This window comes from Andrographis paniculata, unplaced genomic scaffold (assembly GCF_009805555.1).
Source record: "Andrographis paniculata isolate CXL003 unplaced genomic scaffold, ASM980555v1 Contig37END, whole genome shotgun sequence".
NCBI lineage: Eukaryota > Viridiplantae > Streptophyta > Magnoliopsida > Lamiales > Acanthaceae > Andrographis > Andrographis paniculata.
This window is the reverse complement of record NW_026137570.1, coordinates 4,713,114-4,736,360: the sequence shown is the minus strand read 5'-3', so window position 1 is coordinate 4,736,360 and position 23,247 is coordinate 4,713,114. Positions and strand designations below refer to the sequence as shown.

Sequence of the window (23,247 nt, the reverse complement as noted above, 5' to 3'; positions counted from 1 at the left end):
ATTCCATTTTCAGGGCTTCGTCAATATGATGACGTAAGAAAATCATTGTCTTTGCACGTTATTGATTTGTGTATTCATTTTCACTAATTATTGTTTTCGAAAGCCCCATGGATTCGAGGTGCATCTCGACATTCATTACCCACGGCATATAATTATTTCCGGTAATTGTCAGTGGGGGAAATTCAAACTTTGCCATATTCTATTAAAAGAAAATAAATACTTACCAGAAATTCCGCAACCTTCCGCGTAACACAACAACAAAAACAACCAAAAAATTACACTATCTTTTATGTGCACTTCCTCGGCAAAACCTCGTGCTCATAACGTGTTACATAATATATAACAAAATATAAAAATACTATTACTAATAATAATATAGATATTGTAATATATATAGATTTGTAATAAAGTATGTATATATATAATAGAGAGAGGGAGAGTATATAATAGAGAGAGAGGGAGAGTTAATGAAAGAGGTGGGGTGGAGACGGGAGAGAGAGAGTAAAAAGTGGTATCATTTTTCATTTCTTATTACATATTTATAGCCATATTACATTGATATTAGTCATTATAATTGATGACTTGTCAACATAATACATACAAATAAATAAATATGAATCATAGCAAAGTATGTATTTTAATCAATTTTTATTAAAATTTACTATTTAAATTTTATATTTTTTTAATAAAATATTTAATTAAAAATTATTTTAATAACAAACTCGTATTAAATTTTCCCAACTCAAACTCAACCAAACAAAAGAAACACACCACCCCAGATACTTCCAGTAGCGACGAGACTGACTGCCGTCGATTAAGAAACAAGGTTGGAAGAAGAGAATTACGAATTACCTCCTCGATCGAAGGCCATGTTTTTCTTCTTTGTTGGAGGAGTGGAGCAGCAAGCAAGGCAGGTCCTCAAGAGCGGCATAGGGAAGTGCATATCGTGCGGATCGCCCGCCGATCTCGTCGAGTACGATAAAGTTCTCAAGCTGTTCTTCGTGCCGGTGTGGCGCTGGCCGGGAAAACACCCTCTGATGCACTGTAAGGATTGCAGGATTTTTTTCCCGCCCTCGCTGGACAAGGCGGCGGCAGTGGACGCAGCATTGAGGTGTCAGTTCTGCGATCGCAAGGTGGATCCCTCCTTTAGATTCTGCCCCTTCTGCGGCTCCGCCCTGTGAGTGAATCTGAGGTCAGGTGCTTTCGTTTGTGCGTACTAGTTAGGGTTTTATTTTTGTTAATTTGGGTATCTAATAGAGTTGAGTTGATGTTGAACAGAAGCAATAAATAGAGAAAATTATTACTGTCTACACTGGCGTTTTATTGTGTTTGGCTCTTTTATTTCGTTCCAATCACATCCTCCATAGGAAAACAAAATAGTTCAATTATTGCACGTTCAACATAGAATTGTGATCAAAGAACATCCATATCCATATATGAATTGCTCTGACCTAGAAAGAATTGTGTTTCTACCACTAATCTGGAGTGTTCCCTAGTTCTATCACGCTCTTGCTTCTTGAGAATATCCTCCCAAAACTGCTCAAGTTCTTGGCAGCAGTTGTATGGCTGGTTGATAGTGCTGATGGAGGTGGGATTCGAGACGACGACGAATCCCTATTCTCCAGCTGCCTATAGTTCTCAATTGACAATTTTAACTGAGCCAAATCGTATGTTGGTACAATGAATTCTCCACCATTGCCTGAAGGCAATGCTCCTTCAGAGGGGCCTGGAATGTTTGAAGTGTCAATTAGAAAATCTTCCAATGCTGCAAGAGATTGAAGCTGCCGTCCGAGAGATGCAATCGTTTTCTGGCACTCGGCGAGCTTGTCTGATGCTACAGCTAAATCCTCCTGTGGTAAACAAGAAACAGACAACGGCAGTTCATTCCAGGTATGTAGCTAGTAAGTAACAGATGAAAGAGATGAAAATCTAAGTCGATCTGATGATAACCTGCTTTAATCTTGTTTCACCATTTGACGATTTATTTAGCTCGACTTCTTTTTCCTGGATTGTGATTGTTAGTTCTCTTTCTAATTCCTCGCACTTTGCAGCTAGTTCAGATGATAGCTTCCTTTCATCTTCTATTTCTGCTTTTAACGAATTGATGTTGGAAGACATTGCGCTTGCCTCTGTTTCCATGGCGACAAGCTGCGATTCGAGTAACACTTTTGTTTCATTTAATGCAGCTAAATCTTTCTGTAGCTCTTCCAACGTAGTTTCCGTTTCAGCAACTCTGCTCTGTGCCGTTTTCAGGTGATCAACACTCTCATCTAAAGCATTTTGAAGCCTTAATTTCTCTGCCTCCAACTTTGTCGCCTTGTCTCCCAATTCCGCTACTTGTTGTGCCATGGAGTTTAGCTCATCTTTGAATACATTGTCATCCTGAACACATTCTCCAGAAGCCAACTCTGATGCAGAAAATGAAATAATATTATTAGTCTCCGACAATCCAGCAAGACGCTCCATCTCAAGAAAATCATCCATCATGTCGATTTCAAGGCAGCAAGCTGAAAGATTCTTCGTTGGTTCATATCCATTTGCTCCTGTTTTAACAGTCTCTTCAGTATCCAAGTCTATGGATTTCTGCCTACTGCCGCACTCTGATAAACCGTCTGTTACAGCACAGGAGGAGGAAGCAGCCGCAAACTTGTGATTGCTGTCTGCTGTGGATGATCTTCGAACCATTGATCGAAGCATTCTGCACTCTGTCTGAAGCTTAGCAACCTTCTTTATGCTCGCCAACTGCAACTTGCTTGCTGTTTCTGCTGCTTCAGTGCTTAAATCTCTCTCAATGGCAATAACTTCCAGCTGTTTATGACGGGACATGAGTTCTTGCCGGAGGGATGTGTTCTCTTTCTCTAGAGCCTCAATCACTAACAGAGTATCAGGATCAATGGCAGCGGAATTTTCAGCTCTGGAAACTTCGACTTGAGCCTGGAGATGAAGGATTTGCTTCTCGAGCTGAATCTTTTGGGACTCCCAATCGCCGTTCTTCTCTGGCGTAGCATCATCCCTTGCTTGTCTCAGCTGTCTTACACATTCCCTGAGAGCACTCTCGAGATGGCTGGCTCTCACTTCCAGGCTTAAATTGTGCTGCACCGCAACATCAAGCTGCTGCTTAAGCGCAGCCACTTCATTTTCAGTCTTCTCCCACCCTGAGAAAGATACAAAGGATTTGTTACAAGCTCGGATATTGGCATCAAGTATAAACTCTCATTGCCTGCTTCGGTTACCAGCAACAGCTTCTTCAGCAACTCTGGTGTGCTGCTTGACGAGCTCTTCATTGGCAGAGATGTTTACCAGTGCAGCGGATAGCTTTTCCGTTAGAGTCTTGATGATAGTTTCCTCCATTTCGCTGCCATCGGTTTTAGGGATCGAGATCACTTGAGGAGATTGTCTCAATCCTTCCTGCTCAGGAACAATGTGCAAGGTTACATATAATTATATAAATTGCCCCAACATTAATGTAGATGAACATTTATTAACCTGTTGCTCGTCAGAATGTGAAAAGGATGATCCATTGCTTTCGCTTTCGCTTTCACTGGGACTTATCTCAGAAGATTTCCTTTTCCACAACCATTTCCTCTTATCCATTCATTCACTTCCCAATTAAATTCCTGACAGCCTAATAAATCTCGGTATCATTAGTAAGAAAATTCAGGAAATGTTACTGTAAAAAAGCCAACTCATCTAGACTAATAAAGGGTTAATGATAGATAGATCCAGTTTCTCCATCCTCCAATACCATAGTTACTGCCCACGTTGAATTGCTTCGATCTTACATTACAATTTAACCTATTAACTTCATTTCAACGATAAATTAAATACTAAAGACCTCGAGAGGCAATGCAAGTGAAAACCAGAAAAGTTTCAGACAGACAATCACAACTAAATAAGGTTTTTGAACGAGAGAAGCACAGAATTCATAGCGACGAACACAAGCGGCATTACGTCACCTGGACTGAAGAAGAGCGAAAGATCCAAGCTTGGATCCACCAGTCAACACCAATCGAAACCTCAATTAATTTCCAAATGGCAGGCCATTCAGTGTTGCTCTGGTTTGTGGTCGGTCTACATATCTTGCCCAATAAATAATGAATCTTTTGGCGAGGAGGATCTGAAGTCTGTATAATGAAAATTTCAGAAAAGTCAGGATATGAACTAGGACTGAACTACTACTACTGCTGCTGCTGCTGCTTCTTGTATCTAATAATATATTATTCCTGCAGGAAGGAAGGGAAGAGCATTTCTTGACCAAAAATGTTGTCTTTTTCCTTTTTCTATTATTCCCTGGGACCAGAGCATGTGATGTGACAATGTGTATCCCGAAAGCCAATGAAATGAAACCACTTTTCAGCCAATGTGGATGTGGTCTACTAACTAACTTATTTGAAGCTAATAAATAAATAAATAAAACAATTCACCTTCACTGTGCCTCCATCCTCCATTTATTTCCCACACGCACTGTTGTGTTAATCTATCTGTCCATGAATTGGGCCAGAGATCACTCACTCACAGGCACAGCAGCCCATTGGTGGAAGAAAATGATCCACAGCCATTAAAAAGCACAACACAACAGACAAGGCCTGGCCTGGCCTGGACAGGACAGGTGTGCCATCCTCCTCAAGCTCTGCCTCTGGAACACACTAGAAGAAAGATGGACAGTCAGACAGTAGAGGATAATGTATACTAAGTGCAGATGCAGCCATCGTGGATGCTCTTTCAGCCATCGACAATTCCCGCTGTGTGATCCACAAAATCTTGAACCTTAAAAAAATCATTCATATATGCTTTTACTGATCATCTCTTTCATCGCTCTCTCTCCATTCACATTCACAGATTTCTTCTTCTTAGGTAGGTCAGGTCACTGCTTTGCTGGTGCAGCCGGCCGGACATGGCTCAAGCAATGCTGCTGAATGCAAATGTGTCTAGAGCCGAGCCATTGATTACAACACTTAAGCCAAAGTCCTTTTACCATTCTGTTTTGCCCTCAAGATATCTTAATTTTCTTTCTCTTTCTAGATCATCAGCCACAAGTGTTGTTGCTCTCTTCAAGACCAAAACTAAGGCTCCTGTTAAGGTCTGTACCTGATCTGATTCAGTTTCCATTTTGCCTTTGCTGTTGATTGATTTGGGGATTGTTAATCTGCAGGGTGCTGCGGTGAAGGAGAAGGCTAAAGTTGAAGACGGTATTTTTGGCACTTCTGGTGGCATTGGATTTACTAAGCAAAATGAGCTCTTCGTTGGCCGTGTCGCCATGATTGGATTTGCAGTAACCTCTCTTTCTCTCTGCTCCCTAACTGTATATATATACATATATTATGTAATAATCATCCAAGGAAGGGAATCAATTGAAGTTTCGCAATGGAAATAAAGAAGCAAGTGGTTAGGTTGGGTAGAGAAACTTACAGGAACATGTGGTGTGCGTGCAGGCATCGCTGCTGGGAGAAGCGATTACAGGGAAAGGAATTCTGGCGCAATTGAATCTCGAGACTGGAATTCCGATCTACGAAGCGGAGCCTCTTCTTCTGTTCTTCATCCTCTTCAACCTTCTAGGAGCAATCGGAGCACTCGGCGACCGCGGCCGCTTCGTCGACGACGACGACGCCGCGGCCACCGGACTGGAAAAGGCAGTTATACCTCCCGGGAAGGGATTCCGAGCTGCGCTAGGGCTCGGGAAAGGTACCAATTCCACCACACGAACGGCTTAATTAATTAATTTCTGGTTAATTTAATCAAGTTCCATTGACATGGCTTCCTTCAATACAGGGCCGTTGTTCGGTTTCACGAAAGCAAACGAACTGTTCGTGGGAAGATTGGCTCAATTAGGGATTGCCTTCTCGATAATTGGGGAGATCATCACCGGTAAAGGAGCTCTTGCGCAGCTGAATATCGAGACTGGAGTCCCGATTAACGAGATCGAGCCTCTATTACTGTTCAACGTAGCCTTCTTCTTCATTGCCGCCATTAATCCTGGAACTGGAAAGTTCGTCACTGATGAGGAAGAAGCTTGATGCGTTAGTGCAGTGCCTGCCATTTGTCTACCTGCAATCATTAATAGAATTTATAATTGAATTCCAGTCAACGTGATCAGCCATTTATTCCTAATCCAAACCCTACCTTTTCTCGATCGATCGAACACTTCATTACATTCCATGAATAAATGAGCAAACAAACAAACACTTCGTCACAATTAATGCCCAAGTTCTCAGGAACTTGCCGAATGATCAATCACAAACTACATTCCATGAATAAACGACCAAACCTTTTATCACAATTAATGCCCAAAATTTCAGGAACTTGTCGAATGATCGATCAATCACAAACTACATTCCATATTCCATTTCAGTACTCACCAGAATTCATCGGGTGTGGGGTGAGTGTGGAATCGTGATCTAGGTACAGCAGTATTCATGAATCGACACGTGGCGGAAGATGGGCCCAGAGTATCGCATGAATTCCCTGTACTTTCAAATATTGCACGAGGAGCCACAGAAAAACTTGTAAATATAAACAAGACCACAACAGAATGGCACACTGATGAATTATGAATAAATAGATGATGTCTGAATATTAGTTGCTCCATTTTGAAATGTACCTTGAGCACCACAACATTTTAAGTCCTTTGAAGACATTGTATGTTGAGGTTGTCTAATATATTGAGGAATAAGCATTAGCTCCAAGTATTGACACAATCTATTCATTCAAATTGTTTATATGTTTCTAATTTATACAATATCTATTTTGACAAAAAGTATCATGCTAAATTAACTTTTTCATATTGAAATAAAATGATTGTGTCCATAATAATATACTAATTAAAGAATACATATAGCTTAAAAGAATTTTGATTTCAAAGGAAAAAAAAATAAAAGGACAGATAATACAATGCAAATAATAAAAGACAATTTGCAATAAGAATGTAATCTTTATACGTTGTTTTGCAACCTTTTTTTTTTTTTTTGTTAAAAAAAAAAAACATCCAGAAACCAGTTCAACCACATAAATAATAATAACTTTTTGAGTATAAAATCAATGTATGAGATTATTAGATTTGATTGTCTTAGAAAAATTAATTTTGACAAAAAAAATAAAAATAAAAATATACAAATAAACAAAGTCAGAAGGACTTATGTAATTGACACTAAGGTTTTAAGTAGATAATAATAATGTTATAACTTGACCACCAATTGACTAGACTAGTTGAGCTATTACGATGAACCTTTCGCAATATTTTTTAAATTTAAAATATATATTCGACCGCTGAAAACATATTAGAGTTGAATGTTTTGTAAAATTTAATTATGAAAAATAAAAAAAAATTTCTTAAACGAATTCGAACTATTGTGTTTGTGTGACGAGATTTAAATAAATAGTTTAGAACAAAAAAAAAAAAAAAAATTATATTGGATTATATTATTTTAAATCGTCATCTCCAAGAAGACCAAAAGTCAACGAACCACTAGACATATTGGGCCGATGAGACAATTCTAAACAATACTTTAGCTTTACGGCTTACATTTATATTTTTTTATTGGATTCAACGGATACAAATAAATTATCAAATTTAATTTTTAGCCCAAAAATAAATCGATAATAGGTCCATTTGATCCAATATAAAAAGTCCTAGAGTCTTCATAGTATCGAATGGATAAATTTTTCCGACATAACTTTTTATACCGTTGAATTAGGTGACTTTACATTAAATATAAAATAAATTTATTATACGTAATAAACCAAAAGGTATTCAATTATAATAATTACTTTTCCATGAATTATGAATATTTAGTCAGTCAACATGAAAAAGGACTGATAATTTTGAAAATGCATTCTTAAAATCTGATTTGAAATGGAAATAACAATAATTACGTATATTTAATTGTTGATTAAGTGAGATAAAATTTCATAAAAATATCAGTAGGGGAGAAGAAATGATAGATAAGAAATTTAGGGACTAAGGTGCAAATACAGCGCAGTCCCAGCTGTCTGTAATAAATAAAATTGGAAAAAGAATAAATAGAGGAAAAGGGCAAAAGAGCAAAGTACTCTTTCTCTCTCTACCCTCTCTCTCTGCAAGGCAGCGGAAGTCACGACAACCCTTCCATTCTCGCCTCTCTCTCTCTCTCTCTCTCTCTCTCTCTCTCTCACACACACAACACACACTGCGAAATCTCAGCTCTCCACCTCACCAGTCTCAGAGACCACAAATCTCTGCCCGTTCCCTTAAACCTCAAGCCCCGCCATAAATCTTTCTTGATTTTTACATTCAGCAATGCCGGCGTCCTCATCTGGTAAATCTGACTAAACCCCTAATTTTACCTTGTACTTATTTGCCATGGGGCGCCCTGATTTGTGTATGCGCAGTATGAGATTGATGAGTTGTCTTATCTGCTGATTCTGGATTTTGTGTTGTGTTGAAGTGGTGAAGGGTTTTTATTTTGTTTTTTTGGGGAAAATAGCCGTACTTGCCCGCCAGTTTGTGGAATTGAATTAGTGGTATTGGTTTAGCATGTGCGTGTTCTGTGGTTGCTGCCTTTTTGTGAAATTAAATACTAAGGGAACTTGATTTCTTGTTTTGTTTTGCGATGGAGTATCTGGCGATTCTGATTCTGTGTTTTCCGCGATTTGTAATGTATCTGGCGTTTTTTTAGATTCCGCTTGTCACTTGTGTTTACGTGGTGAAACATGTGGCTTATGGGGCTTTTGCTAATATAGAAAATGACGATTTATATTTATGGATCTGGAGTGTGAAGTGTACGTTAGTTGAAACGATTAATGATGTTATTGATGTTGGAAATGTGTTGCCCTTTAGCTCCCGTGGTTCAGTGAAATTTAGTGCTGTCAGTTGTGATCAACAAAAGTTGCTTAGTTTCATTAATTGTGGTATTTGGGCTAACTGAAAAAACTGAAGTCTGCATTTTTTTTTTCTGTGTCCTTTTTCATATGATTTTCAAGAAACAAGAGCCCGATGGAGAAAAAGAAAGAGGGATCAGGCTGCTGCACGGAGATCCAAATTGAAGGAGAATGAAGAAGATGCAGTTGAGGAAATAGAGGAGGAGGAGGACGCTGACCTTGACCCTCCTACCCACCTCCAGGAAGGGGAAGATGATCCCCAGCACCACACAGAGATGACCCATATCTCTGGTGAAAGAGAGTGTGAGAAGCTGGTGGATGGAGGTGTCCGAATCTGTGAGTTCCCAGTTGCAATCCGGAGGGAAGTGAGCAGGCCACACTCATCTGTTTTCAGAATTGTGGATGCCGAGAGATCCACACTAAATGGAGGGAGCAGCAGGCATGGGCAAGGTGGAGTGCCCATGTTGGAGAACATTTCACATGGGCAGCGGCAAGTCCTATCAGCTGTGCCCCGTGATAGCCCGATCCTTTCCGGGACTCAGCAAGAGGAGACTGCTAGCGGCAGTGGGGCTGGGTCTTATGTCATTGCTCCTCCCAGGATTGCTGCTGGCAGCGGCATGTGCAAGAAGCTGGGGACTGCAGGCCGCCCTCATTTTCTCCCAGTGCATTCTGGTTTGTTCTATAGCTATAGTTTAAATTTCCGTACTATTATGTTCTCCTTTATGTGTTTTTGTGCTTTATATCAAATTTCTACAATAGAAACTTGGTGGAGTGTAAAATTTTTTTTACTTAAGTCTGAAGTCCTATGATATAAGAAATTGTCATGTTCTATTTGAAATTATCTGGGGGTACTTGGATGTTATAATTAAGAAACACTGATCACTTGGTTTTATGATTGAACATAATAATTGGTGATGTGATAAGCTTTTGTGGAGAGTTAATGTAGTAATTTTCTCATTGTTGCAAACTGTCAAACTTCAGTGAGTGTTATATGCTGAATTAATTCCTTGACATTTCTGTGTCTGAATTCTATTATTTTCATTCAACTTGTGTTAGTTTGGAAGTTATCTTGCATTACTTTTGGCATTCTGAGCAGGAACCATCTAACTAATTTTTCCTCGTTTTGTTGCCTTATAAACAGAGTGGTTTTCACTGCAAGCTGTTCACCGATTGGAGAGACAGGTTGTGCCACACTTTTTCACTGGGAAGTCAGCCGAGCATACCCCAGAAAAGTACATGGCAGCCCGAAACTCCATCGTTGCTCGGTACATGGAGAACCCCGAAAGGGACCTGACAGTTGCTGACTGCCATGGGGTGGCAGCCGATATCGAGGAGGAGGACTTGAGTAGGCTTGTCAGGTTTCTCAATCACTGGGGAATAATCAACTACTGTGCTACCTCACCTAGGCATGAGGCCCAAAGGGATGGGACTTACTTGTGTGAGGATGCAAGTAGTGAACTGCGTGTGCCCTCTGCTGCCTTGAAGTCTATCGATTGTCTGATAAAGTTTGACAGCCCAAAGTGTAGGCTCAAAGCCTCTGATGTTTATCCAGAGTTAGCAAGTCAAGCCGCAGATAAATCGGACTTTGACAATACTATCAGAGAGCATTTGTCTGAGCATCGGTGCAGTTGCTGTTTTCGTTCCATTCCGACAGTCTATTACCAATCTCAAAAAGAGGTAAATGCTCTGTTATAAAACTAATACATGCTTAATATCATTGCTTCTAATACCCTAAAGCTGCTGCATTTTGGACCGATAAATCCCATATAACTAATCTTTACAATTACAGGTTGATGTCCGGTTGTGTTCTGATTGTTTTCACAAGGGAGGATTTGTTCCTGGTCACTCAAGCCTTGATTTTGTGAAGGAAAACTCCATGAAGGATTATGGAGATTCTGATGGGGATAGTTGGAGCGACCAAGAGATATTTGATCTGCTGGAAGGAGTCCAGCTTTACTCCGAAGATTGGAATAAAATTGCTGAGTTTGTTGGATCGAAGTCAAAAGCTCAGTGTATTCTTCAATTTCTCCGTCTTCCTCTTGATGGCGCTCCGTTGGATGATATTGAAGTTCCAAGCACATCTGGATCTTCAAGGAATGATTCGGAACCAAATTCAAATGGTATGTGTTACCCCTCATATTCAGTGGCTGTGTATAGTGAGAATTTCTTTGAATTTCCTTTGTATTCACTCACTGTGGCGCAGGTTCCTCTTCGAAAGATGATAGCGTGGAAAGCAAGTTTCCATTTTCAAGTTCTGGAAATCCGGTGATGCACCTGGTAACGTTTCTTCCTCATTTCTTCCCTTTCAAATACATGCTTTTTTTTTTTTTTTTCTCTCTGAATGTTCTTGTAAATCTCATATGCTGCTGTTTACAGGTTGCATTTCTCGCCTCTGCATTAGGGCCAAGGGTGGCTGCAGCTTGTGCACATGCATCCTTGGCATCATTATCGAAGGACAGCCGGGATGAAAGTCCCAATCCAGAAGAGGGTGCAGTATCGGCTGCAAATGTGAGGGCTGCTGCCGAAGAAGGCCTGGTAGCTGCAGCCTTGAAAGCCAAGCTTTTTGCAGACCATGAGGAGCGGGAAATTCAGCGGTTGTCTGCCAATATTGTTAATCACCAGGTGATATTCCTGTTCTCATTTGATGAACTTATTGTTGGTATTCATAAGCCCTTTACCTGCGCTGTTCCTGTTTTATTTAATTTTTGGGAATTCTCATTGATGTCAGGATTATCTTGTTTTACTTGATTGCATAGTATATTCCATTTGTCCCCTTATTTCTACATTTTATTAATGCCACTGCAGTCTAACCACACAACTTGTATTTTCTCTACTCCTTTTAGCTGAAGAGATTAGAGCTGAAGCTGAAGCAGTTTGCTGAGATTGAGACGCTGCTCATGAGGGAGTGCGAACAGATGGAAAGGGCAAGGCAAAGGATTGCTGCAGAGCGTGCCCTTTTGGCATCATCGCAGTTCGGATACAGTGGGATCCCTCGACCGGTGGGCACGCCAGGCGTCGCTGCTGCAGGAAATAGCAGGCAGCCGCAGCAAGTTCAAGGCTCGCAGCAGCCTTTTATGGGCGGATACGGCAACAACCAGCCGATTCACCCTCACCTTGCCCTGATGCAGCAGCCCGGGGCAGTGGGTCTGGCTGCGAGGATGCCCATGTCGACCCGGCAGCCGTCTCCATCATCAGCTTCCAGCTCGGGAATGTTCAACCCGGCAGCTTCCACCTCGCAGTCTACCCTCGGCCATCCGATGCTCAGGCCTGGTGCGTCTGGTGGAAAGCCGAGCTCAGGGTAAGCCCGGATGTGCATTGATTTGGAGTGAAAGAAGAACATATGATTTTTGAGAGGCATGAGCGAAAGAAGAGAAATTTGTGATAATTTGGAGGAGAATGAACAGGTGATAGATTTATTTGATTTTGGTGAGAAAGAGCGAATAGAATTGATAATATTGTGAGGTGGTTGAGAGAAAGAACAGAAGATGATGGGTAAGAATAGCGATTTTAATTTCTAACATCATCATCGCAATTTTTAATTCTGAGTTTGACTTAGACGACGTGACATGGAATGAAGCATTATTGGTCAGGCATGACTTTTGAAGTTAGAAATTTGATTTGAATAGATGCTTGCAAAATTTTGATTTTAGTTTGTTTGTAGTTCATGTCCAAGATAGTTATCATAAAATTTTACTAAGTTTATAAGAAAATTAGTATGATAATTTTTCACTCATCATAAATTCTATGGGTTTTAATGCTATATATATATATATTGACATGGCTCATCGCAAACGTTATCCGAAAGTGCATACTGGATAAACTCCGGTTGAACTTAATATTCTGCAAATTAGACCCGAAAGACAAGTCACATTAGCCATGTGCATGCATATAATGTTGTGATCAAACCTACAGTTATATATGTAAAAATATTTTATAGCCTTTTTGTTTAGATTTTTTATAAAAATACTATCATAAATATTTATTTAATTGTGTTTTGAAAATTTTTCATTTTTTTTATCTATATATTATAGCATTTAAAAATAATATCAATTTAAATATTCATTTTTTTAAATATAAAATTGTTATTTTAAAAATATAACTGAATATATTATTTTAATTTAATAAAATGAATAAAGTTCATATACAACTAACAATAATTCAACAAGAAGTTTTTATATTATAGATTTGGTGTTATTTTTTATTTTCTTTTACAGTTAGAAATGACTAATCATTAGATATTTATTTTATTTAGGTATTCAATAATTTCAATGTAATTGCTCTTTCCAATTTATATTAATATTTGGAATCAATAATAAGAAATGGTAGATGTTTATAAAATAAACTAAGAAAATTAATTTATTTTTTTTATAAAGCTATGTTTGGTCGACTTCTCATGGAGAGTTTATTTTAGTTAGATTGAAGCCGTGTTTTAAATTTGAATATCTATAGACAATATATGAAAGTGAGTTTTACATATTTATTGCTCTAAGTATAATAAATATGTAGCAATGATCAATAGGTGCATATCAAGATATTAATACGCGCAAGACTTGGGCGCTACCATATGAGAGAAGCAATTATTTTATTTTATTTTTTATAACGTGGAAATTCACAGTTGGACTAAATCTTTGATAAAACCTAATAGCCTACAAATTAGGTACAACAAAACAAAGCACAATTATTTTTTAATTTTGTTTTTTTATGATTTAAGTTCTCCAATAATTTGGTAAACAATTTTCTTAGACTTCTTACCCATTGGGGTGGCTTTGCATGGGCCTTTTGGCTTCATAATAATATACTGTTTAATTGAATACTCAATTTTATTATTTTAAGTGTCTAGAATGAATTTATTAGTTAATTAGATTAAATTATCTCTTTCTTTTTCTCTCTTAACAAATGAATTCTTACATAAAATTCATCACGCATATATTTGTGTTCTACAAAATAGCTTATAAATAACTTCACACACATAGTGTATTCAATATATCATTTTATTTGATAAAGTGCAAAAATATTTATTACCATTGTATATATATTTTTCAATAATAATAATAATAATAATAATAAATAAATAAATAAATAAATACTCTAATCAAATCTTTATGAAATTTATTTCTCCTTTTGCTAACTCCCACAACTCCTGTAATAACTATACACGTTATAGATGAACATTTTAATATTGCGTCAATCATACACATAAGAAAATTTTAAGTTTGAAGGTTATTGATTGAACATCGACTTTTTCCAACAAAGAATATCTATCAAGAATTTGGTTGAGTTCATTTATTTTTTCTTATTTTATTCTTGTTATTAAAATTTTGGTTGCATACAATTGATGATTTGACAATTTGATATGCATGATAGAAATAAAACTATTAAAAGTTTACAACGGATACCAGCTGTTTGATGAAATGAGTAAAGTGAGATTTTTTTTTTTTTTTTTCGTCTATTAATTCATCTAATGTTTACTTTTACCAATCATATCAGTGTCAAATTAGATACACGTATAAAATTCCTTACATATATGAATTAAATCTCTTTGACTATATATATTTACATCTACACTAATCAAAGTGGTTGCATGATAAAAAAAATCATCATTCATTTTGTAATATATGTTATGTGGAACTTCTATTGGTCAAAAATTAAATTGTAATATCCAACAACAATAAGGTCCATACATAAATATGAGAGATAAACTATTATTTTGTATATATATTTACTTTGGCAATATAATACACAATATTTTGTTGATGACAAGCATATTGATAATGTTGGCATTAGTGATATATACAACTTTAGTATACATAGTGATTGTAATTAGATATTGTAAACTGTGTTGCATTCTAAAACCTCATGTATCAATCCTTGAAGAGCTTAATATCGAGTAAATTAAATTATATCCCCTTGTATTTTAGTAAAAATAGACAAAACATCTTATATTGTATTTATTATGTGAAACTCTCTTATAATAATAAAAGAGGTTAAATATTTTAAATAAACTTATTCAAATAAAAAATAATTGATTAATTCTTTATTTTTGATATATATATAATTTCATAAAAATTATATAATATTTTATCCAAAAAATTATTAAATAAATGGTTAATAAATTATTTAATTAATATAAAAATAATATTTAAGATAGTCCATGCCGATAACCCATCTATGCACGAATACAATAAACCTATCTATTACATTTTAAATATCTTCTTGAATCTTAAATGGGCCATGAACACTTGAACTGAACTCCACGAACTCTTCTAGTCCATTTAAATGCTTGGATTTTCATTTAACTAAATAAATTGCACAGTCTATCTATATACAATTGTCTATCTAGAAAAGCAATGAAGGACCTTAACCTTAACCTGGTCTAGTAATATTACAAATCAATAACAATGCAAATCAAAACCCCAAACATTTTCGAAACCGTATTCAAAAAGTAAAAGTTGCAAAAATATAATCTTCAAAATTAGATCCAACTCATTTGTGATTATTTCAAATAATCACAAATAAATTTGATTAGCCGTAGATTTTTAGCCTATGAGAGACAAATAACCTATACTACTCCATATGTGCTTTGTCAATCAGTTTTCTAACTTGTCCAATTCTCAAATCTAAGATCCAATCTCAAACTCAAAACTCACAATTAAAATAAAATGGAAATAAAATGCCCACTAAGAAAACAAATTAATAATTCAATTTAATGTTTAATGCAAAATAAATATTCGGAAAAGTATGACTTTAAGACCAATTGAAAGGTGAAAAGGAACATGGCAGAGGAAACAAACAAACAAAAATAAAATAATAAAATAGCCTCAAGTATCTACTTGACAAATATTCATTTTGCACAAAAAGTAAATATATACATATGTATACAATGTATCCCCTAAGTGATGAGAATAGCTGCACATAAAAATGAAATATTTAGAAGATAAAAATTTCTTTCAACGTTTCTCTCATTGCTAATAGGACTTTCACCAAACCGTTGCATGCCAGGAATGTCAATGGAAATTGGCAAATTATGACGGTTCTCATGTTAGAATATGAAATTAGAATTCTTTATTTCATGATAAGAACATATACATATTTACAATAACATACAAATCTCTTAAATACGAAAAATACCATAATAAATTGTATATTCCAAATATCTTAACACCCTTCTCAAACTCAAGTTAGGATCAAACTAATTTGAGTTTGTCAAAAGAGAGTTTAAAAGTGATGTACCTGGGAACATCTGTTGGATTATACTGTAAAGCAAACTTTTAGTACGCTTTTGTATTATTCAATTTCCTTATTAACTGGAATAAATAAATTGTTATTTCACATTGTGTTGCTTTTATTTATGTTTTATATATATTAGCATGTCCACTTATTTAATATTGTAGACAACATGGTGTGTGGAGATCACACAGAAGATCTTGTTGTCAGTTCTTTATTAAATATAAATGGGTTTCACAACTGAGATGGTTATGGACAAAACCATCGGTTTAAGTTGTAGTGTAAACTTGGAATTAGTTTGTCTTGACTATTAGTTTACAATAATGTGCTGCGTCACATTGAAAGGATCACAGTTGAGATATGTTCTTCTATTCTGACATTGAAGAACCAAGATCTCGGTAACTCTGTTAATTCTTAACCTTAGATGAAATAAATTAAATATATGGAATAAATGTTCGTTGCTTTAATTTACCATAAGTGAGAATCCTTAGTGATTCAATATGCTTCGTATTTTGGGCAACTACATTATTCGCATAGTAATTAATTTATTATCATTAAGGCACCATGTCCTGGACATCCAGGTTGATGACATCCCCTTAAGGAACTCAATAAGGATTATTGTATAAACCCTGCAGGTGGATTTAATCCGTACAATAATAAGTTTTGAGTGGTATTACTTAAGGAATTAAAAGATATTAATTAATTAAATTGTCAGAAGATTTAATTAATTAATGGATGTGGAACATCTTAAACATGGGGAATTAATTAAGTTTAATAGAAGCCCAGATTCAATTTGGGTTGGGCTGGGAGTGCAATATTAATTCTTTAATGGAATGAATTAATATTTTATGATTCGAATTATATTCAGGGCTGAATATAGAGATTTGGATCTATAAGGGAGCCCGAGCCCAACACCTTCTAAAGATCCCCGGTCTGGCCCAATTACCTGTTGGGAGACTTATTAATATGCGGTCTTTGTCAAACCCTAGTGACGTTTTTTTTAAAAGAGGCGAAAACCACAGGTGCAAGCCGTCAGCTCTAGGGTTTCACGAAGAGCAAAATTCGTCTCCCTCCGTTTGATAGATCGCCGCCCATCCGGTGTTCGAGCGGGGTTCGGGAACAGTCTGGAAGGTCTCTAGCGGAATCAACCTGTTCGTGATTGCTGTTGGTGGTTCCAAAAAGGGTACATCTCTAGTTCATTCTTATAGGAGCATGCTTAGGATCGTTTAATACCATGTATGTACGCGTTGGCATCCAACAACGATTCGTGGGAATGAACAGCCCTCACCGGCGTGTTCCTACAATTGGTATCAGAGCATATTAACTGTAAATAGTTGTCCTTGGCGTTAAATTATGGTCATTACTTAGATGTGGATTTTAGATATAACCCCCCAACGGGGTCCCTGTTTTAATTCACATGGCCAGTTCTAAAGTATCGGCAATTAATTTCATTCGTCATAAGGATAAGTTGATGAGATAATGAAATTATAGGCTAGCTGCCTGTTTGGTGAATGCATGTATAAACGTCCGTCATAACATGGCTTGCATGTGCGATTTACTGAGCTGTCGTGATATGTATAATCTCGTGGTTTTTGAGGTTTTCCCATGATTTTATGCTTATGTGTTAATGTGAATTACTGCTTACGTGTTTGCATGTTTCTGTTTGTTTATTTCAGTTATCAAAATGTCGTTCAATCCACTTATGACTGTTCTCAATCAAAACAAACTCGTTGGTCCGAATTATTTGGACTGGAAACGAAATCTGGACATTGTCCTTGCTGCGGATGACTATAAATTCGTCCTAAGCACCCCTGCTCCAGCAGACTTAACTGAGGAATCCACTGAAGAGGAAAGGGAGGCTCATCGGAAGTGGCATAGGGCTGATCAAATGAGCCGTTGCTACATATTGGCGTCAATAACCAATATGTTGCAATTGCAGGTTGAAAAGTTGCCTACTGCTACTGACATGATGTTGAGCCTCAAGGAGCTCTTTGGTGAGTCAGATAGGGCTGCTCGATTTGAGGCAATGAGGAAGATTATGACTTCCTTCATGCCAGAGGGAACTTCTGTGCGTGAGCATGTTCTCAAGATGATGGAAAATCTGAATGAGATAGAGCTGCTCGGGGGTCAAATCGATGCTGACACCAAGATCGATATGATCCTGCACTCACTCCCTAAGTCCTACGAGAATTTCCGTCTCAACACAATCCTGACCAAGAAGGACTATACTTTAGCCGAGCTTCTTGTGGATTTGGTTGCAGCGGAGGGACTCATGGGTAGGACTCCACAGGCACTGTTTTCTGCGCAGTCTGGACCTTCTTCGTCGAAAGGCGGGAAGAAGAAAAAGCCTGCCAAGAAAAAGGGTGCTGCAAATAGTGGGAGCAAGTCGGTCGCGCCTTCTGGTGGCGTGAAGAAGCCAAAGGGGAAGTGCTTTAAATGCAGCAAGACAGGACATTGGAAAGCTGATTGTCCCCTTCTGAAGGGCAAAGATGGTACGTCTTCTACTTTGCTTGTTGAAACATGTTTCGCGGCTAGTTCTACCAGTATTTGGGTAGTAGATACAGGAGCCACTGATCATGTTTGTTGTACAATGCAGGGGTTCCTGCCACCAAGGCAGCTGAGTGAGGGCGAGATTATCATAAGCTTGGGAGATGCAACCAGAGTGGCAGCGGTTGCAGTGGGAGATGTGCATTTATCTTTTTCTGATTCAGTTTTAGTTTTAAAGAACGTTTTGTATGTGCCAAGTTTTAGAAAGAATTTAATTTCAGTTTCGAAACTTTTTGTGGATGGATATTCAGTTGTTTTTAATAAAAGCGTTTTTATTATGAGAAACAAAGTTGTTATCTGTTCTGGCACATTGGAAAACAATCTTTATACTATTACTAGTGCGCATCAAACTGAAACCAGTACTCAAGTTCATGCATCTTCATCATTAAAAAGAAAACAATCTTCTAAATCGAATCAAACATATCTTTGGCACCTTAGATTGGGTCATGTCAACCTTAGGAGGATCCAAAGACTAGTGAGCAGTGGTTTCTTGGACTCTCTCCAAGTGGAACCATTCTCAGTCTGCGAGTCCTGCTTGGAAGGCAAGATGACCTCCAGGCCTTTTAAGGCCAAGGGAAATAGGGCTAATGAAGTGTTAGAATTGATTCACTCTGATGTATGTGGGCCTATGTCAATTCAAGCTAGGGGTGGTTTTGAGTATTTTGTGACTTTCACAGATGACTACTCAAAATATGGATACATTTACTTGATGCGCCGCAAGTCTGAATGCTTTGACAAGTTCAGAGAATTCAAGGCAGAAGCGGAGAACCGTCAAGGTAAAAGTATCAAGTCATTACGGTCTGATCGTGGTGGCGAATACCTTAGCGCTGAATTTAGGCAATATTTGTTAGAGAATGGGATTACATCCCAGTTGACTGCGCCTGGTACTCCGCAACAGAATGGCGTGGCAGAGAGGAGGAATAGGACTCTTTTAGAAATGGTGAGGTCAATGATGAGTTATGCTTCTCTACCCATCTCGTTTTGGGGATATGCCTTGGAAACAGCGGCGTACATCCTGAATTATGTGCCTTCCAAATCAGTTCCTAAAACCCCAATAGAATTGTGGTCCGGGCGAAAGCCCAGCATGAACCACATTCGGATTTGGGGCTGTCCAGCACACGTGTTGGACAAGGAAGCTGATAAGTTGGCATCTAGGACGGAAGTACGGCTATTTGTAGGATACCCTAAAGGAACACGAGGGGGTTGTTTTTATAGTCCTAAAGACCAGAAGGTAGTGGTGAGCACCAATGCCAGGTTTTTAGAAGAAGACTATATGCATGAGCATAAGACCCCAAGTGAAATTATTCTTTACGAATTAAGGGGAGACAATCAAGTACCAAGTGTACAAGAAGATATACCACAACAAACTGCACAGCGTGTTGACCCTTATGTCACCACACATGAATTGCCTCGGCGTAGTGGGAGGGTAACTCGATTACCCAGTCGTTTCTTGTTAGTGGGAGAGTCCTCGGATTCAGTCCCCAGTGATGAACAAGAACCTGATCCCTATACCTATAAAGAGGCAATCCAAGATGTTGATGCAGATTCTTGGCATAAGGCCATGGATTCAGAAATAGAATCCATGCATGCTATGGAGGTCTATGACCTCAAAGACCTTCCCAAAGGCAAGAAAGCCATTGGGAGCAAATGGGTCTTTAGGCGTAAGAGAGGACCTGACGGGAAGGTTACTACCTTCAAGGCACGGTTGGTTGCAAAAGGTTTTACCCAGAAAGAGGGCATCGATTATGATGAAACCTTTTCACCAGTAGCCATGCTAAAGTCAATCCGGATACTCTTATCCATAGCAAGTCATATGGACTATGAGGTTTGGCAAATGGATGTCAAGACAGCATTCCTTAACGGGAATCTGGATTAGGACATCTATATGCAGCAACCTGAGGGTTATGTGAAGAAAGGCCAAGAGCATCAAGTCTGGAAGCTAAAGAAGTCTCTTTATGGACTTAAACAAGCTTCCAGATCTTGGAATATTCGCTTTGATGAGGTGATCAAATCCTTTGGATTTGAGCAATGTCCAAGTGAAAGTTGTGTGTACAAGAGGTGCAACGGAAACGTAGTGGTATTCTTGATACTATACGTAGATGATATTCTTCTCATTGGAAACAATGTCAAGATATTATTAGATGTAAAGGTATGGCTTTCTGAACAGTTTCAAATGAAGGACATGGGAGATGCATCGTACATTCTTGGTATGAAGGTCACTCGTGATCGGAAGAAAAGAATGTTGTGCTTATCTCAAGCCGCCTACATTGATACTGTGCTTGCCCGTTTCAGCATGCAGAACTCCAAGAAAGGATTCTTACCTTTCAGACATGGAGTTGCTCTATCTCAGGATATGTGTCCTAAAACACAAAAGGAGATAGATGAGATGGCTAACATTCCTTATGCTTCGGCTGTAGGAAGTCTCATGTATGCCATGCTGTGCACGAGGCCTGATATCTGCTATGCTGTTGGCATGGTAGCTAGGTATCAGTCCAAACCTGGTCAAGGACACTGGATTGCGGTAAAACATATTCTCAAGTATCTGAAAAGAACTCGAGATTATAGTTTGGTTTACCAGTCTGACAATCTAGTTCCTTTGGGTTACACTGATTCAGATTTTCAAGGTGATCGAGATGAGAGAAAGTCAACCTCGGGTTATGCGTTTACCTTGGGAGGCGGAGCTATTTCATGGAGAAGCGTAAAGCAGAAATGCATCGCAGATTCTACCATGGAAGCCGAGTATGTTGCTGCTTCTGAAGCAGCAAAAGAGGCTGTATGGCTCAGGAGCTTCTTGTATGACTTAGGGGTGTCTGAGAGTTTGCCTGAGCGTGTAATCATTTATTGTGATAACGCTGGTGCGGTGGCAAACTCAAAAGAACCTAGAGCTCATAAAGCAAGTAAACACATAGAAAGGAAGTACCACATCATACGAGACATCGTAAAGCGAGGAGACATAGCTGTCACTAAGATTGCATCGTTGGACAACTTGGCAGATCCCTTCACGAAGACTTTACCCATTAAGGTTTTCGAGAAACACGTAGACGGCCTTGGTTTACGATACATTGCAGCTAGACTTTAATATAAGTGGGAGAGCATGTTTTTGCATTGTATACTAAAAGTTTAGCTTTAGTATAAGTGGGAGATTGTTGGATTATACTGTAAAGCAAACTTTTAGTACGCTTTTGTATTATTCAATTTCCTTATTAACTGGAATAAATAAATTGTTATTTCACATTGTGTTGCTTTTATTTATGTTTTATATATATTAGCATGTCCACTTATTTAATATTGTAGACAACATGGTGTGTGGAGATCACACAGAAGATCTTGTTGTCAGTTCTTTATTAAATATAAATGGGTTTCACAACTGAGATGGTTATGGACAAAACCATCGGTTTAAGTTGTAGTGTAAACTTGGAATTAGTTTGTCTTGACTATTAGTTTACACTAATGTGCTGCGTCACATTGAAAGGATCACAGTTGAGATATGTTCTTCTATTCTGACATTGAAGAACCAAGATCTCGGTAACTCTGTTAATTCTTAACCTTAGATGAAATAAATTAAATATATGGAATAAATGTTCGTTGCTTTAATTTACCATAAGTGAGAATCCTTAGTGATTCAATATGCTTCGTATTTTGGGCAACTACATTATTCGCATAGTAATTAATTTATTATCATTAAGGCACCATGTCCTGGACATCCAGGTTGATGACATCCCCTTAAGGAACTCAATAAGGATTATTGTATAAACCCTGCAGGTGGATTTAATCCGTACAATAATAAGTTTTGAGTGGTATTACTTAAGGAATTAAAAGATATTAATTAATTAAATTGTCAGAAGATTTAATTAATTAATGGATGTGGAACATCTTAAACATGGGGAATTAATTAAGTTTAATAGAAGCCCAGATTCAATTTGGGTTGGGCTGGGAGTGCAATATTAATTCTTTAATGGAATGAATTAATATTTTATGATTCGAATTATATTCAGGGCTGAATATAGAGATTTGGATCTATAAGGGAGCCCGAGCCCAACACCTTCTAAAGATCCCCGGTCTGGCCCAATTACCTGTTGGGAGACTTATTAATATGCGGTCTTTGTCAAACCCTAGTGACGTTTTTTTTAAAAGAGGCGAAAACCACAGGTGCAAGCCGTCAGCTCTAGGGTTTCACGAAGAGCAAAATTCGTCTCCCTCCGTTTGATAGATCGCCGCCCATCCGGTGTTCGAGCGGGGTTCGGGAACAGTCTGGAAGGTCTCTAGCGGAATCAACCTGTTCGTGATTGCTGTTGGTGGTTCCAAAAAGGGTACATCTCTAGTTCATTCTTATAGGAGCATGCTTAGGATCGTTTAATACCATGTATGTACGCGTTGGCATCCAACAACGATTCGTGGGAATGAACAGCCCTCACCGGCGTGTTCCTACAACATCTACCTAATAAAAGTCAGAAGCAGGACTCTCAATGTTGTTAGAGTCGGAAGTAGGGTTCTCAACGTCGGTAAAGTCAGAAGCAGGACTCTCAATGTCGTTAGAAATGAAAATATGGCTTTCAATATTGTTAGAGTCAGAAACACGACTCTCAATATCATTAGCGTAGGAAGCAGGGCTCTCAAATAGTA

The 23,247-nt window shown here is 38.0% G+C and overlaps 4 protein-coding genes across 5 annotated transcripts; 3 read left to right on the top strand and 1 right to left on the bottom strand.

Moving 5' to 3' along the window:
- The first annotated feature begins 734 nt into the window (after nt 1–734).
- On the top strand, nt 735–3,541 carry LOC127250299 (uncharacterized). Of its 2 annotated transcripts, XM_051273493.1 has the most exons (3): nt 735–1,890; nt 2,052–2,159; nt 2,254–3,541. In XM_051273493.1, the coding sequence occupies exon 1, from the start codon at nt 870–872 to the stop codon at nt 1,179–1,181; it is 312 nt and encodes a 103-aa protein (XP_051129450.1). In that variant the 5' UTR covers nt 735–869; the 3' UTR covers nt 1,182–1,890; nt 2,052–2,159; nt 2,254–3,541. The 2 variants fall into 2 exon arrangements, with proteins under 2 accessions (XP_051129450.1, XP_051129449.1); XM_051273492.1 differs by having other exon boundaries at nt 2,052–3,541.
- Nucleotides 1,476–4,623, bottom strand: LOC127250297 (filament-like plant protein). The gene is made up of 6 exons (XM_051273490.1): nt 4,425–4,623; nt 3,957–4,124; nt 3,487–3,625; nt 3,234–3,408; nt 1,951–3,155; nt 1,476–1,850 (listed from the first exon to the last, which is right to left on the bottom strand). Exons 3-6 carry the CDS (start codon nt 3,592–3,594, stop codon nt 1,476–1,478), a joined length of 1,863 nt encoding a protein of 620 aa, XP_051129447.1. The 5' UTR covers nt 3,595–3,625; nt 3,957–4,124; nt 4,425–4,623.
- A 124-nt stretch (nt 4,624–4,747) lies between these two features.
- Nucleotides 4,748–6,132, top strand: LOC127250298 (photosystem II 22 kDa protein, chloroplastic). The gene is made up of 4 exons (XM_051273491.1): nt 4,748–5,080; nt 5,153–5,272; nt 5,433–5,682; nt 5,770–6,132. The coding sequence occupies exons 1-4, from the start codon at nt 4,895–4,897 to the stop codon at nt 6,012–6,014; spliced, it is 801 nt and encodes a 266-aa protein (XP_051129448.1). The 5' UTR covers nt 4,748–4,894; the 3' UTR covers nt 6,015–6,132.
- Nucleotides 6,133–8,038: 1,906 nt separating this feature from the next.
- Nucleotides 8,039–12,505, top strand: LOC127250576 (SWI/SNF complex subunit SWI3C-like). The gene is made up of 7 exons (XM_051273933.1): nt 8,039–8,291; nt 8,956–9,525; nt 9,995–10,530; nt 10,643–10,973; nt 11,057–11,130; nt 11,230–11,475; nt 11,697–12,505. Exons 1-7 carry the CDS (start codon nt 8,273–8,275, stop codon nt 12,153–12,155), a joined length of 2,235 nt encoding a protein of 744 aa, XP_051129890.1. The 5' UTR covers nt 8,039–8,272; the 3' UTR covers nt 12,156–12,505.
- The last annotated feature ends 10,742 nt before the right edge of the window (nt 12,506–23,247 follow it).

Bases quoted from the DNA above. Each gene is read 5' to 3' on its own strand.
- LOC127250299 (XM_051273493.1), top strand. From the start codon at position 870: ATGTTTTTCTTCTTTGTTGGAGGAGTGGAGCAGCAAGCAAGGCAGGTC.
- LOC127250297 (XM_051273490.1), bottom strand. From the start codon at position 3,594: ATGGATAAGAGGAAATGGTTGTGGAAAAGGAAATCTTCTGAGATAAGT. The intron at 3,409-3,486 runs GTTAATAAATGT...GTTCCTGAGCAG, and splicing joins CACATTCTGACGAGCAACAG to GAAGGATTGAGACAATCTCC. The intron at 3,156-3,233 runs GTAACCGAAGCA...TATCTTTCTCAG, and splicing joins TGCTGAAGAAGCTGTTGCTG to GGTGGGAGAAGACTGAAAAT.
- LOC127250298 (XM_051273491.1), top strand. From the start codon at position 4,895: ATGGCTCAAGCAATGCTGCTGAATGCAAATGTGTCTAGAGCCGAGCCA. The intron at 5,081-5,152 runs GTCTGTACCTGA...GTTAATCTGCAG, and splicing joins AAACTAAGGCTCCTGTTAAG to GGTGCTGCGGTGAAGGAGAA. The intron at 5,683-5,769 runs GTACCAATTCCA...CCTTCAATACAG, and splicing joins TGCGCTAGGGCTCGGGAAAG to GGCCGTTGTTCGGTTTCACG.
- LOC127250576 (XM_051273933.1), top strand. The intron at 10,531-10,642 runs GTAAATGCTCTG...TTACAATTACAG, and splicing joins ATTACCAATCTCAAAAAGAG to GTTGATGTCCGGTTGTGTTC. The intron at 11,131-11,229 runs GTAACGTTTCTT...TGCTGTTTACAG, and splicing joins GAAATCCGGTGATGCACCTG to GTTGCATTTCTCGCCTCTGC.